Consider the following 13,989-nt stretch of genomic DNA (forward strand, 5'->3'; position numbering starts at 1 on the left):
TAATCTTTATAGTTGCTGCCATATCGTAGGTTCCTGAAAAAAATAAGACTACTTGACTGCCTGTTTGCCCCCTGCGCAGCATAGCCAATGATCGCTGTCTTGCTGCGTTCCACCTATGGGTAGCCGAAGATTCTAGGCAGTCGAGCATGTATCCGGACCAGAGAAAATAGTCTGACAATGGGCGAGTTCGTTTTGCATTGCCTGGTTCCATAGTTATGCCATATATGCTGATATCGTGGCGAGAGTAAATAGCTGCATGTAACTCCGCAGCTAAGAAGAACATGAAATCTCTGCACTGCCTGTGTCACACACAGTTTGTATGAACATGTCAATAATGTATTTTGTGTAAAACATGTCAATAGATGCATGATTTTTAAAGGAACCGGTTGACTGTCTTTTAGCTAACGATTCTTAGTGCAAATTCAGACCATAAAAAATATCTAGCTAGCTAAAAGACAGTCAACCGGTTCCTTTAAAACTTGCAGTTCATTTGACATGTTTTACACAAAATACATTATCGACATGTTCGTACAAACTTTGTCAGTATTGCAAACAAGCATGACACAAACAGGCAGTCTAGCGATGCAAGTTTTGAAAAAAATAATTAACCTAATTAACCTTCATGACTAATGTTCAAACTTAGATGTCAAACAGTATCAAGGTTCTGGTCTAAGGCTTCTAAAAATGTTAGGTCATGCCTACTCCCCTCCTGAAAAAAGAACATGAAATCGCGCTTATGCTTACTGAGGCATGAAATGCTTTAGTTCGAACAGCTTTGTGTAAAACATGAGGTTTGTAGGAAATCGTGCTTATGCTTAATAGGCTAATGAGAGAATGCAATAGATTTGTGTACAACATGAAGTTTGTATGCAACACCAGTGACCAGACAAAGATGATCAAGAAGGTGGGGAACGGCAGCGTAGCACTCAGCACAGCAAGTACGTAAGGCGGAGTGGGCACTCAGCTAGGTAAAAAAATTATCCTGCACATGCGCAGAATTATCCATATTTTTTGCCTGAGCAAAAATTAGGATACAGAACTCTGTATCCGTTGCCACTCAGATTTTTTTAAATCCCTAAGCTTCTCTTCCTTTATATTTATTTTCTGAATATTAATATCATACAGTGGACATCTAAGCCTATGCACCCTGACGCATTTAGCGCTCAGATCTCTGACAGATGGACAATTAATATTTTAGGAAAGTATAAACAATAGGCTGTAACGTTTTGAATATGCTAGACATCGAAATACAAGGAACAGTTTTAATTTATTTATAACTTTTTTTTTACTGGCCTTTTTGTAACGTGTGTGACTGTTCTCGGGTCCATTTGGAAAAACAGGTCTCAGGTTTTTTTTATTAATTTATGTATATGCGGTCGGATGGGAAAGCCATGGATCCATTTCCAACTTTTTGGACCCGTAAAGACCTCTAGTGTGTGTGCGTGTCATTTTGAATGTGCTCATGTCTAATCTGCTATTTTAATCTTCTGAACACATTGTGTATGAACATAAATGTTGGTCATACTCATAACACAGGAATGTTGTAGCCATATCCTGGACCATTGGACCCATCTACCAGTTTTTATAGCTTGCATTATTCCTGGACATTACATTTCACTGCGACACTGCTGGTGTTCTCTACTTTTTCGGAAGAGTTTGAAAAAAGCAAGTCTTGGCCGAGGTCATGAATTCCCTATATAGTGCACTACTTTTAACCAGGGCCCTTAGGGCAAGTCGTGCACTATGTAGGGAATAGGATGTCATTTGTGGTGCAACCATTGTTTTGCGGAATTAAAGAGGTCACTTACTGCTCAGCTCTTGTGTACTTTAGCCATATGTTCATTCAACATGACCTCCAACCAAATATATTTGAATAAAGTCAATGATCCTCTGATCAAACTCTCGCCCATACCATTGCTCCAAACCTCTCATTCTAGGACCAAGGAAAATCATTCTAGGATCAAGAGCTACAGTGGGGCAAAAAAGTATTTAGTCAGCCACCAATTGTGCAAGTTCTCCCACTTAAAAAGATGAGAGAGGCCTGTAATTTTCATCATAGGTACACTTCAACTATGACAGACAAAATGAGAAAAAAAATCCAGAAAATCACATTGTGGGATTTTTAATGAATTTATTTGCAAATTATGGTGGGAAATAAGTATTTGGTCAATAACAAAAGTTTATCTCAATACTTTGTTATATACCCTTTGTTGGGTACAGGTCAAATGTTTTCTGTAAGTCGTCACAAGGTTTTCACACACTGTTGCTGGTATTTTGGCCCATTCCTCCATGCAGATCTCCTCTAGAGCAGTGATGTTTTGGGGCTGTTGCTGGGCAACACGGACTTTCAACTCCCTCCAAAGATTTTCTATGGGGTTGAGATCTGGAGACTGGCTAGGCCACTCCCGGACCTTGAAATGCTTCTTACGAAGCCACTCCTTCGTTGCCCGGGCGGTGTGTTTGGGATCATTGTCATGCTGAAAGACCCAGCCACGTTTCATCTTCAATGCCCTTGCTGATGGAAGGAGGTTTTCACTCAAAATCTCACGATACATGGCCCCATTCATTCTTTCAGTATCAGTCGTCCTGGTCCCTTTGCAGAAAAACAGCCCCAAAGCATGATGTTTCCACCCCCATGCTTCACAGTAGGTATGGTGTTCTTTGGATGCAACTCGGCATTCTTTGTCCTCCAAACACGACGAGTTGAGTTTTTACCAAAAAGTTAAATTTTGGTTTCATCTGACCACATGACATTCTCCCAATCTTCTTCTGGATCATCCAAATGCTCTCTAGCAAACTTCAGACGGGCCTGGACATGTACTGGCTTAAGCAGGGGGACAAGTCTGGCACTGCAGGATTTGAGTCCCTTGCGTCGTAGTGTGTTACTGATGGTAGGCTTTGTTACTTTGGTCCCAGCTCTCTGCAGGTCATTCACTAGGTCCCCCTGTGTGGTTCTGGGATTTTTGCTCACCGTTCTTGTGATCATTTTGACCCCACGGGGATCTTGCGTGGAGCCCCAGATCGAGGGAGATTATCAGTGGTCTTGTATGTCTTCCATTTCCTAATAATTGCTCCCACAGTTGATTTCTTCAAACCAAGCTGCTTACCTATTGCAGATTCAGTCTTCCCAGCCTGGTGCAGGTCTACAATTTTGTTTCTGGTGTCCTTTGACAGCTCTTTGGTCTTGGCCATAGTGGAGTTTGGAGTGTGACTGTTTGAGGTTGTGGACAGGTGTCTTTTATACTGATAACAAGTTCAAACAGGTGCCATTAATACGGGTAACGAGTGGAGGACAGAGGAGCCTCTTAAAGAAGAAGTTACAGGTCTGTGAGAGCTAGAAATCTTGCTTGTTTGTAGGTGACCAAATACTTATTTTCCACCATAATTTGCAAATAAATTCATTAAAAATCCTACAATGTGATTTTCTGGAATTTTTTTTCTCATTTTGTCTGTCATAGTTGAAGTGTACCTATGATGAAAATTACAGGCCTCGCTCATCTTTTTAAGTGGGAGAACTTGCACAATTGGTGGCTGACTAAATACTTTTTTGCCCCACTGTATAGACGGGTTGGTTGTTTAGCAACAAAACCGAGGCTTGCGCAACTAAGGGCCAAAACAGACTGGGCTGGCTTAGATTGTTGACAACATTTAAGCTATATTTCTATGTTTTTGAAAACATAAATACATTTTTACAATGAGTGCTTGTCTCTCAAATACATTGTTACAGTTGTTTGTTAGCTAGCTAGCGAATTCTAGCCATATTAGCATTGACACAAAATCCGTTAAAACACCTCAGAACAAGGCATGGTATCAATAACAAGCTGAAACGAGCCACTAATGATTTCTCACATGGCAGTTTCTTGTCATTCTTGCTAGCAACCTAACCATCCAGAATCAGAACAGCACAATGACGTTTGCCCCATGGAAGAGTGCACATCTTTTTTGACGTTGTCAGCTAACACACATATATATATATACCAAGCTTGTGGTTTCAAATAGTAATTTCAATACCGTGTGAAAGTGACGCATTCCTATGTCGTACTTTCATTTTCATGTCCCTGATCTATTGAATGGGCTTGACGATTATATTATCAAATTCTTGAAAACACGGTCATATAAGATATATAACAAATTATAGTCGTGTTTGTGGATAAATTTACTTCTGCCAGATTCCTTTCATTAAGTTTTTGAGCTGGAGACCATTCAAAAAGCCTACAAATGTTAAAAAAAAAAAAAAAAAAAAAATGACAAAGCTACTTGCTACGTCACTTGCATAGCATAAAACAAACAACATAGATATATACAGAACAGTATCAAAGTGGAATTATTTTCTGTACTCTTGTGTGATGGAAAGCATGGTTTTTCTGTGGTCACTCGTTGTTCTCAGGTGGTCAAGAGGAGTACATGCTGTCGTACGAGCCAGTCAGTCAACAGGAAGGTGAGCTTCTTTTTCTCCATCACAGTCAAATACCTTTGGTGCCTTGTTAATATTTAAATTACATTTGATTTCAATGTGTAAAGCTTCAGGAGGCGTTGGTGTGTAAAAACACAATTTACGTCAGTTAGAAGTGTGATGTTTTTCCAAATTGCTGGACTGTGTTTGGATTTTTCAAACACAATGTTAGCGGTTGGGTTTTTGTTCTCCCATCAGTGAACTACACCCGTCCAGTGATTATTCTTGGTCCCATGAAGGATCGGGTAAACGACGACCTGATATCGGAGTTCCCCGACAAATTTGGGTCCTGTGTTCCCCGTGAGTGTAATGTTACTTGTCTTACGTGTTTGCTGTGGTAAAAGACAGCGCTTTTACAGGTTATTTATTTCCTCAAACACAAGTTGTGGCTGAGAAAACGTGCACCATTCATTACAATGGTAATTTTCTCTTTATACATTGTTCATGGTAAAAATAGGAAATGTTTCTACTTGCAGGCCAACCATTTGGTCACGCAGTCTGATTAACGCAGTCATCACAGTCTGAGTTGATCTCTTCTCATTAATTCTCACAAAATATGCATCCCAAATGGCACTCTTTTATACTCTGTTCAAAAGTAGTGCAATATAGAGTGCAATTTGGGACTTTTGCACTCTTCCCCACACATTTAAAAGCATTGGATTAATGTAAAGATGGGAAAGAGGGAGTTCCCGCCATACGTCTAACACTGGTCCTTTCCTTTCCCCCCAGACACAACCAGACCCAAGCGGGACTATGAGGTGGACACCAGGGACTACCACTTTGTGGTGTCCAGGGAGCAGATGGAGAAGGACATCCAGGACCACAAGTTTATCGAGGCGGGCCAGTACAACAACCACCTGTACGGGACCAGCGTACAGTCGGTGCGTGAGGTGGCAGAGAAGGTACGTGAACAGAATAGAAGGCCATCCTTAACGGAACTTCTTCACTGTCTGCAGTCCCACCACAGCAGGCAAAACTGGTTGAAAAAAACAGCCGTTTCTGGTTGTATTGACGTACTTTCAACCAAGGCTGTTTTTTTCCCACCCTGGATGTAACAGGCTTGAGTGTGTTTAGCCTTAAAATCAACAGTCTGTAAGATGCCAGGTAATTTCCAGTTGATAAATATGCCCTTAGATTTTTAGGAATATGCATAGACACACTAGCGGTAAATGTTTTAGAAAACCTACTCATTCAAGGGTTTTTCTTTATTTTTACTATTTTCTACATTGTAGAATAATAATGAAGACATCAACACTATGAAATAACACATATGGAATCATGTAGTAAACAAAAAAGTTAAACAGATTCTTCAAATAGCCACCCTTTGCCTTGATGACAGCTCTGCACACTGTTGGCATTCTCTCAACCAGCTACACCTGGAATGCTTTTCCAACAGTCTTGAAGGAGTTCCCACATATGCTGAGCACTTGTTGGCTGCGTTTCCATCACTGTGCGGTCCGACTTATCCCAAACCATCTAAATTTGATTGAGGTCGGGGGATTGTGGAGGCCAGGTCATCTGATGCAGCACTCCATCACTCCTTCTTGGTAAAATAGCCCATACACAGCCTGGAGGTGTGTTGGGTCATTGTCCAGTTGAAAAACAAATGATAGTCCCACCAAGCCCAAACCAGATGGGATGGTGTTTTGTCTGCAGAATGCTGTTGTAGCCATGCTGGTTAAGTGTGCCTTGAATTCTAAATAAATCATAGTGTGTCACCAGCACGGTGGGAAATACACATGCGGAGATCATCCGTTCACCCACACCGCGTCTCACAAAGACACGGCGGGTTGGAACCAAACAGCTTTGCACACTCTTGGCGTTCTCAAAACTAGCTTCATGAGGTAGTCACCTGGAATGCATTTCAATTAACAGGTGTGCATTCTTAAAAGTTAATTTGTGGAACTTCTTTCCTTAATGCGTTTGAGCCAATCAGTTGTGTTGTGACAAGGTGGGGGGGGGGAGGGGGGGATATACAGAACATAGCCCTATTTGGTAAAAGTCCATATTATGGCATGAACAGCTCAAATAAGCAAAGAGAGACGACAGTCCATCATTACTTTAAGACATGAAGGTCAGTCAATACAGAACATTTCAAGAACTGTGAAAGTTTCTTCAAGTGCAGTCGCAAAAACCATCAAGCGCTATGATGAAACTGGCTCAATCTGCTGTTCAGAGGAGACTGTGTGAATCAGGCTTTCATGGTCTGCTGCAAAGAAACCACTACTAAAGGACACCAATAAGAAGAAGAGAATTGCTTGGGCCAAGAAACACGAGCAATGGACATTAGACTGGTGGAAATGTATCCTTTGGTGTGGAGGCCAAATTGGAGATTTTTGGTTCCAACCGCCGTGTCTTTGTGAGACGCGGTGTGGGTGAACGGATGATCTCCGCATGTGGTGTTATGGTGTGGGGGTGCTTTGCTGGTGACATTTATTTCGAATTCAAGGCACACTTAACCTGCATGGCTACCACAGCATTCTGCAGCGATACGCCATCCCAACTGGATTGGGGTTCGTGGGGACTATCATTTGTTTTTCAACAGAACAATGACCCAGTACACCTCCAGGCTGTGTAAGGGCTATTTTACCAAGAAGGAGAGTGGAGTGCTGCATCAGATGACCTGGCCCCCACAATCCCCCAACCTCAACCAAATTGAGATGTTTTGGGATGAGTCAGACTGCAGAGTGATGGAAACGCAACAAACAAGTGCTCAGCATATGTGGGAACTCCTTCAAGACTGTTGGTAAAGCATTCAAGGTGAAGTTGGTTGAGAGAATACCAAGATTGTGCAAAGCTGTCGTCAAGGCAAAGGGTGGCTATTTCAAGAATATCAAATATATTTGGATTTGTTTAAAACTTTTTTGGTTACTACATGATTCCGTATGTGTTATTTTATAGTTTGTATGTCTTCACTATTATTCTTCACTATAGGAAATAGTACAAATAAAGAAAAACCCTTGAATGAGTAGGTGTTCTAAAACTTTTGACCGCTAGTGTACATGTACCCTAGGTAGCTAAAAGGGGTCACCATTGTTTAACTTTAGGTTCACTCACTAAGCAAAGGTGCTCATTCAGGTCTCTGTGAAATCCTGCTCCAGTTAATAGGAGTTATGCCTTGTGTTGTCACCCAAAGTCATGTCTTTTATTTTCCAAGCTACAGCACATAACAAAAACAAATATTGGGACAGTACAGTGGGAAATGTAGAGGGAGACCGATAGTATAGACAGAAGGTGGCCAAGACAGAGCTCGAACCCCCATCGCCAGGGTGCATATGTGGTCCAGAGTCGGAAGCTTAGGCAACTTCTCCTGACTCCGGCACAGCAAACAATATTTTACATAAAGCATATCATAGAGTTCCGTCTGGTTTGTGTTTCTGTATCGTGACAACACTGCACCCACCAGATTTCTCTGTTCCCCTCCCTAAGGGCAAACACTGCATCCTGGATGTGTCAGGCAACGCCATCAAGAGGCTGCAGCTGGCCCAGCTCCATCCCATCGCTGTTTTCATCAAACCCAAGTCTGTGGAGAACATCATGTGAGTGGGAGCTGATTCTCTGTCAGCTTTAGATGCTTATCCACCTGGTACAACTGTCAGCTTAGTTTAGCAGACTTGATGGTTGCTGCTACTAGCTCTGTCGGTTTGGAGCTTAACTGGCACAAAAGCCTGTGTCATGCAATCTGCAAATAACATTTTTAAAATAAGAAAGAAGTTTAGGTCTGGTATCGGTGTATCTTTCTACATTTGTTTTGGATTGCTAGTTGTTCTTGCCAGAATTAGTACCTGGATCTAGACACTGTTGTGTACAGGGTTTTCACTGTGCTGTTCTCTCCCTTTCTATCAGGGAGATGAATAAGAGGCTGACGGAGGAGCAGAGCAGGAAGACCTTTGACAGAGCCACCAAGCTGGAGCAGGAGTTCACCGAGCATTTTACAGGTGAAAAACTAACCCATTTCTCTGTGATCTTGGCATGACATGGGACGGTTAGTTTAACATTTAATTGTTTACTTTATTTCTATGTGTGTATCACCCTTTTTTAACACAGGGAAATCTTAAGGGGCTTCACAGGCAAATAAATTACAATGAAAGCAACAGAGTAGACACAGCATTGCAAGGAGATGCATATAAAGGCTATTGGATGATAAGCCTTTTTTGTGTCTGTTTCAGCCATTGTTCAAGGAGACACCTTGGAGGAGATCTATGAGCAAGTCAAGCAGATCATAGAGGAACAGTCTGGCCCGTTCATATGGGTGCTATCCAAGGAGAAATTATGAAGAGGTCACAACACTTTCTACTCCCCTGTCGTCCTCCTCTCCTTTTTATTTATGATTTATGCCCTGTTCTGCTGAAACTGGAAACACTACCCTACCACCTCCAAAACAGCCCGAACCTTATCACCCCCCTTTTCGTCAATCCCCCTCTGCCAGGCTTCTCTCATGACCTAAGTCTGTGACCGAGAAGTGACAGTGACGGCCAGTGATGTTGACAACGAATAGCCAGACCAGCAGAGCAAAGCACAGAGGGGCAGATGATGTTGTTCAAACGGTACAGTTCCTTAATGTTTAAAGGAGGTGACTTTCTAAGAAAAAAGGAAAGTGAAAGAACTTTTTAGTGGCTCACGGCTTAATAGTACCTCTTATTTAAGTCTAGTTTTTTTTCGGCCGAAGACGAAGGAAGTTCAGGCATTAGGTTATAAGTAGCGGAAACACAAAGCAAAACGTTGCACGTGATAGCTTTAACAGCATGTCTTTTTAGTACCTTTTTTCCACTTTCTTTTATCCTCCAACCGTCATCCTTCAACATATTTATCATAGTACTCGTATTTTTTTTGAACACAGTTGTATTCACTTTCCCCCCCGCTCCTTACCAGTGTATCCATGTTAGAAAGCCATTGAATTTTGTGTCTGAGCGGCACACAGATGTTTCTTGTGCGGCACTTGATTGAATAGGGTTCTTCAACTCAAGTCCTGGAGGGTAGAGTGTATGTAGTGTGTCCATTCAAAGGGTTTAACGCTGACCTCTGCTCTTAACAAGAACTGTGTGATGCAAACAGCATTACTGTTTGTACAGTTGTAATTCTCGTTTGCATCCTACATGTGTGTTTGAGTCTTGGAATAATATTGACATTTTCATGAGCAAAATGTGATATCGCTTCTACTAAAACACATACTTCCCTCTAGAACTTGAGTTTGAGACCAGATCAGTGCAAGAACTATGGAGAGTTTTTAAGCTGTGTCTTGCTGTTTAAATGACCGTCTTTGATCGTTTGAATTGTTTTTGAGTGCTTTTACAGATGCAAAAGTAAGGAACTGCCATTTTTAGGTGTCCTTAGGTTTGTCAGCAAAATGCAGATGCAAAAATGTAACAACTTTATTGTACAATGAGATTTTAACATATATTTAACCCTCCGTAAACTGCCTATTTTGTTATAATAAAAGTCTATATTGAACTTTACTTAAACACTAATACTATGGGAATTATTTTGATTGCATTTTTAATCATATATAAATAAAAAAGTATAAAAGATATTTAAATATAAATATATATTTTTTTGTTTTCTTTTACCACCACTTCCTTTAAAAATGTTTTTTTTAAGAAATTATTAGTCTACATCAGAAAAACAATTATTCTAATACAGTGCTCCCTTATTGTGGTTCTAAAGAACCTATGGGTATGCTCTTTTCCCCCACAACTAATACCTCAATTATTGATTAAACTGTGAAATTATGAACAGGGTGTCACTATTGTGAAACATTATCCCTGTTTCAAGTTTGAGGTGTAAGGTGAAGTTGCCCCTAGACTCTGATCTTGGGTCAGTTTAGCATTTTCTCCCCAATGGTGAAGGTTAGGATTGATGGAGGGGAAGCTGATCCTAGATCTGCACCTGGGGGAAACTTCACCCCAGAGCAGTTAGTCTCTACTGTACCAGGACTAGAGACCTCTTCCCCTGCCCAGGTAAAACCCATGTTTTAGATTAGAGAGCAGTCTCAGAAAGGGCCACTATGGCAGCTAGAATCCTCCCGTGTCCTATTATAGTAACCGACTAGTTGTCTTTACATCATGTGATAACCTACACGATTTTGAAAAAAACGATGTAACCCATAAAACTACAGATGACTAGAAGTAATATCGCAAAAATATTAAATAACATAACATTTGTTTATTACACCTGCCAAATGTTTAAAGGCCCTGACTTGAAAACAACACAGCTTCACGTGAGGAATGTACTGGCTATTCTTGAGTGTTTTTTTTCCAGAATGCAATGATGCCGGTTCTATAGTAGATATGGGAACTGAAGGTCCAGACTTGACCCATTGGACTTTTTTTTATAGACTTCGTTCAACGGAGGGCTCTACACATGGCTTGTGTCCCTCAGCGAGGCCTCCCCCGTCCTCGCCTTCAAGATAATGGCTTTTTCTACACTACAAAACTGCTTCTTCCATCACCTCACCACCTCCACTTTTCTTCAGAATTTTGGGGGACTGTCTGGAAACATGTAAATAACCTACCGATTCTCATTCATTCCATTAATCAGAGAGGAGAATGGCTCATAATTGAATAAAAAAATAAAACATTTCTCATACAACCTACTGTGGTGTGGGTGCGAGTATTGTCTTTCTGTTGTGTGTGTGTAGTGCCAGATCGTAAACCCTATTTCAATTGACCACCCCTCCAATTGTTTGTTTGTTTGTGTGTGTATTGTAGAAATATATGTGGGTCTGAAGATGGCTGTTGATGATTGTTGAGATATCCAATGACATTTTCATGTGCAAATTGCGCTTGATTTCAAGACATCTGTAGGCTGGTGCTCAAGGAATGACATTCCCATGAGCGCAACATTACTTTTTTAAACATTTGAAGATGTACATCATTAGGTCATTGCAACAGACAAGCACACTCGGCCTATTGGGGAAGTCAGACAGAGGCAGCAAGAGTCAAAAGCCACCCCAAACTGGTAACAGCAATATGGTTGGATGCCTCTTATAGGAGCCAGTTTCCTGGACCCTGCTCAAGCCTTCTCTTGGACTAAAAAGCATGCTCTATTCAGTCTATTGAGAATCTAATTTGTAAGGGTTTATTCTTTTCCACATACTGTTATGCTCACAACACTCCACTACACTATTGAGAAAAGCACTCAATAATAGCCCATAAGGGGGGGAAACAGATCAAATGTATTTTTTATACATTTTTTAGGATACGTGAAATATTTAAAATTGGATTACGGAATGTATGGAAAGGGTATACTGAACAAAAATATAAACGCAACATGTAAAGCTTTGGTCCCATGTTTCATGAGCTGAAATAAAAGGTACCAGAAATGTTCCATATGCACAAGAGCATATGTGCAAAATTTCCCTCCAATTTTGTTTACATCCCTGTTAGTGAGCATTTCTCCTTTGCAAAGATAATCCATCCACCTGACAGGTGTGGCATATCAAGAAGCTGATTAAACAGCATGATCATTACACAGGTGCACCTTGTGGTGGGGACAATAAAAGGCCACTCTAAAATGTGCAGTTTGGCCACAGATCTCTAAAGTTTTGAGGGAGTGCATTTGGCATGCTGATTGCAGGAATGTCCACAAGCTGTTGCCAAAGAATTTAATGTTAATTTCTCTACCATAAGCCTCCACCAACGCCGTTTTAGAGATTCGCAGACCACGCCAGCCCAGGACCTCCACAATCAGCCTCTTCTCCTGCAGGATCCTCTAAGACCAGCTACCCAGACAGCTGATGAAACTGAGGAGTATTTCTGTCTGTAATAAAGCCCTTTTGTGGGGAAAACTCACTCTGATTGGGTGGGCCTGTCTCCCCAGTTAGTGGATCTATGGCCTCCCAGGCCCAACAATTGCTGCGCCCCTGCCCAGTCATGTGAAATTCATAGATTAGGGCCTAAATTAATAACTGATTTCGTTATATGAAATGTAACTCAGTAAAATTGTTGCATGTTGCGTTTTATATTGTTTTTCAGTATATGTCACAAATATATGTATTTATTGATATATTTAAATATATATTAAAATGTATTAGAAAATATTTTGTAAAATATATTCCAACATCCATATCAATGTATCTGTAAGATATACAGTACTAGTCAAAAGTTTTAGAACACATACTCATTCAAGGTTTTTTCTTTATTTGTACTATTTTCTACATTGTAGAATAATAGTGAAGTCATCAAAACTATGGAATCATGTATTCAAACAAATCAAAATATATACACTGCTCAAAAAAATAAAGGGAACACTTAAACAGCACAATGTAACTCCAAGTCAATCACACTTCTGTGAAATCAAACTGTCCACTTAGGAAGCAACACTGATTGACAATAAATTTCACATGCTGTTGTGCAAATGGAATAGACAACAGGTGGAAATTATAGGCAATTAGCAAGACACCCCCAATAAAGGAGTGGTTCTGCAGGTGGTGACCACAGACCACTTCTCAGTTCCTATGCTTCCTGGCTGATGTTTTGGTCACTTTTGAATGCTGGCGGTGCTCTCACTCTAGTGGTAGCATGAGACGGAGTCTACAACCCACACAAGTGGCTCAGGTAGTGCAGCTCATCCAGGATGGCACATCAATGCGAGCTGTGGCAAGAAGGTTTGCTGTGTCTGTCAGCGTAGTGTCCAGAGCATGGAGGCGCTACTAGGAGACAGGCCAGTACATCAGGAGACGTGGAGGAGGCCGTAGGAGGGCAACAACCCAGCAGCAGGACCGCTACCTCCGCCTTTGAGCAAGGAGGAGCAGGTGGAGCACTGCCAGAGCCCTGCAAAATGACCTCCAGCAGGCCACAAATGTGCATGTGTCTGCTCAAACGGTCAGAAACAGACTCCATGAGGGTGGTATGAGGGCCCGACGCCCACAGGTGGGGGTTGTGCTTACAGCCCAACACCGTGCAGGACGTTTGGCATTTGCCAGAGAACACCAAGATTGGCAAATTCGCCACTGGCGCCCTGTGCTCTTCACAGATGAAAGCAGGTTCACACTGAGCACGTGACAGACGTGACAGAGTCTGGAGACGCCGTGGAGAACGTTCTGCTGCCTGCAACATCCTCCAGCATGACCGGTTTGGCGGTGGGTCAGTCATGGTGTGGGGTGGCATTTCTTTGGGGGGCCGCACAGCCCTCCATGTGCTCGCCAGAGGTAGCCTGACTGCCATTAGGTACCGAGATGAGATCCTCAGACCCCTTGTGAGACCATATGCTGGTGCGGTTGGCCCTGGGTTCCTCCTAATGCAAGACAATGCTAGACCTCATGTGGCTAGAGTGTCAGCAGTTCCTGCAAGAGGAAGGCATTGATGCTATGGACTGGCCCGCCCGTTCCCCAGACCTGAATCCAATTGAGCACATCTGGGACATCATGTCTCGCTCCATCCACCAACGCCACGTTGCACCACAGACTGTCCAGGAGTTGGCGGATGCTTTAGTCCAGGTCTGGGAGGAGATGCCTCAGGAGACCATCCGCCACCTCATCAGGAGCATGCCCAGGCGTTGTAGGGAGGTCATACAGGCACGTGGAGGCCACACACACT

The 13,989-nt window shown here is 42.0% G+C and overlaps 1 protein-coding gene across 12 annotated transcripts in view; it reads left to right on the plus strand.

Moving 5' to 3' along the window:
• Positions 1 to 11,045, plus strand: part of LOC120055693 (disks large homolog 1-like) — a 234,941-nt gene extending 223,896 nt beyond the window's left edge. For all 12 annotated transcript variants that reach the window (XM_039003593.1, XM_039003595.1, XM_039003592.1 and 9 more), the window contains 6 exons: positions 4,388 to 4,438; positions 4,652 to 4,753; positions 5,183 to 5,355; positions 7,883 to 7,992; positions 8,300 to 8,391; positions 8,623 to 11,045. In XM_039003593.1, coding sequence (XP_038859521.1) covers positions 4,388 to 4,438; positions 4,652 to 4,753; positions 5,183 to 5,355; positions 7,883 to 7,992; positions 8,300 to 8,391; positions 8,623 to 8,729 — 635 coding nt within the window. In that variant the 3' untranslated portion in view covers positions 8,730 to 11,045. The remainder of the gene's footprint in view (positions 1 to 4,387; positions 4,439 to 4,651; positions 4,754 to 5,182; positions 5,356 to 7,882; positions 7,993 to 8,299; positions 8,392 to 8,622) is intronic.
• Positions 11,046 to 13,989: the final 2,944 nt, after the last annotated feature.

This window comes from Salvelinus namaycush, chromosome 11, assembly GCF_016432855.1.
Source record: "Salvelinus namaycush isolate Seneca chromosome 11, SaNama_1.0, whole genome shotgun sequence".
NCBI lineage: Eukaryota > Metazoa > Chordata > Actinopteri > Salmoniformes > Salmonidae > Salvelinus > Salvelinus namaycush.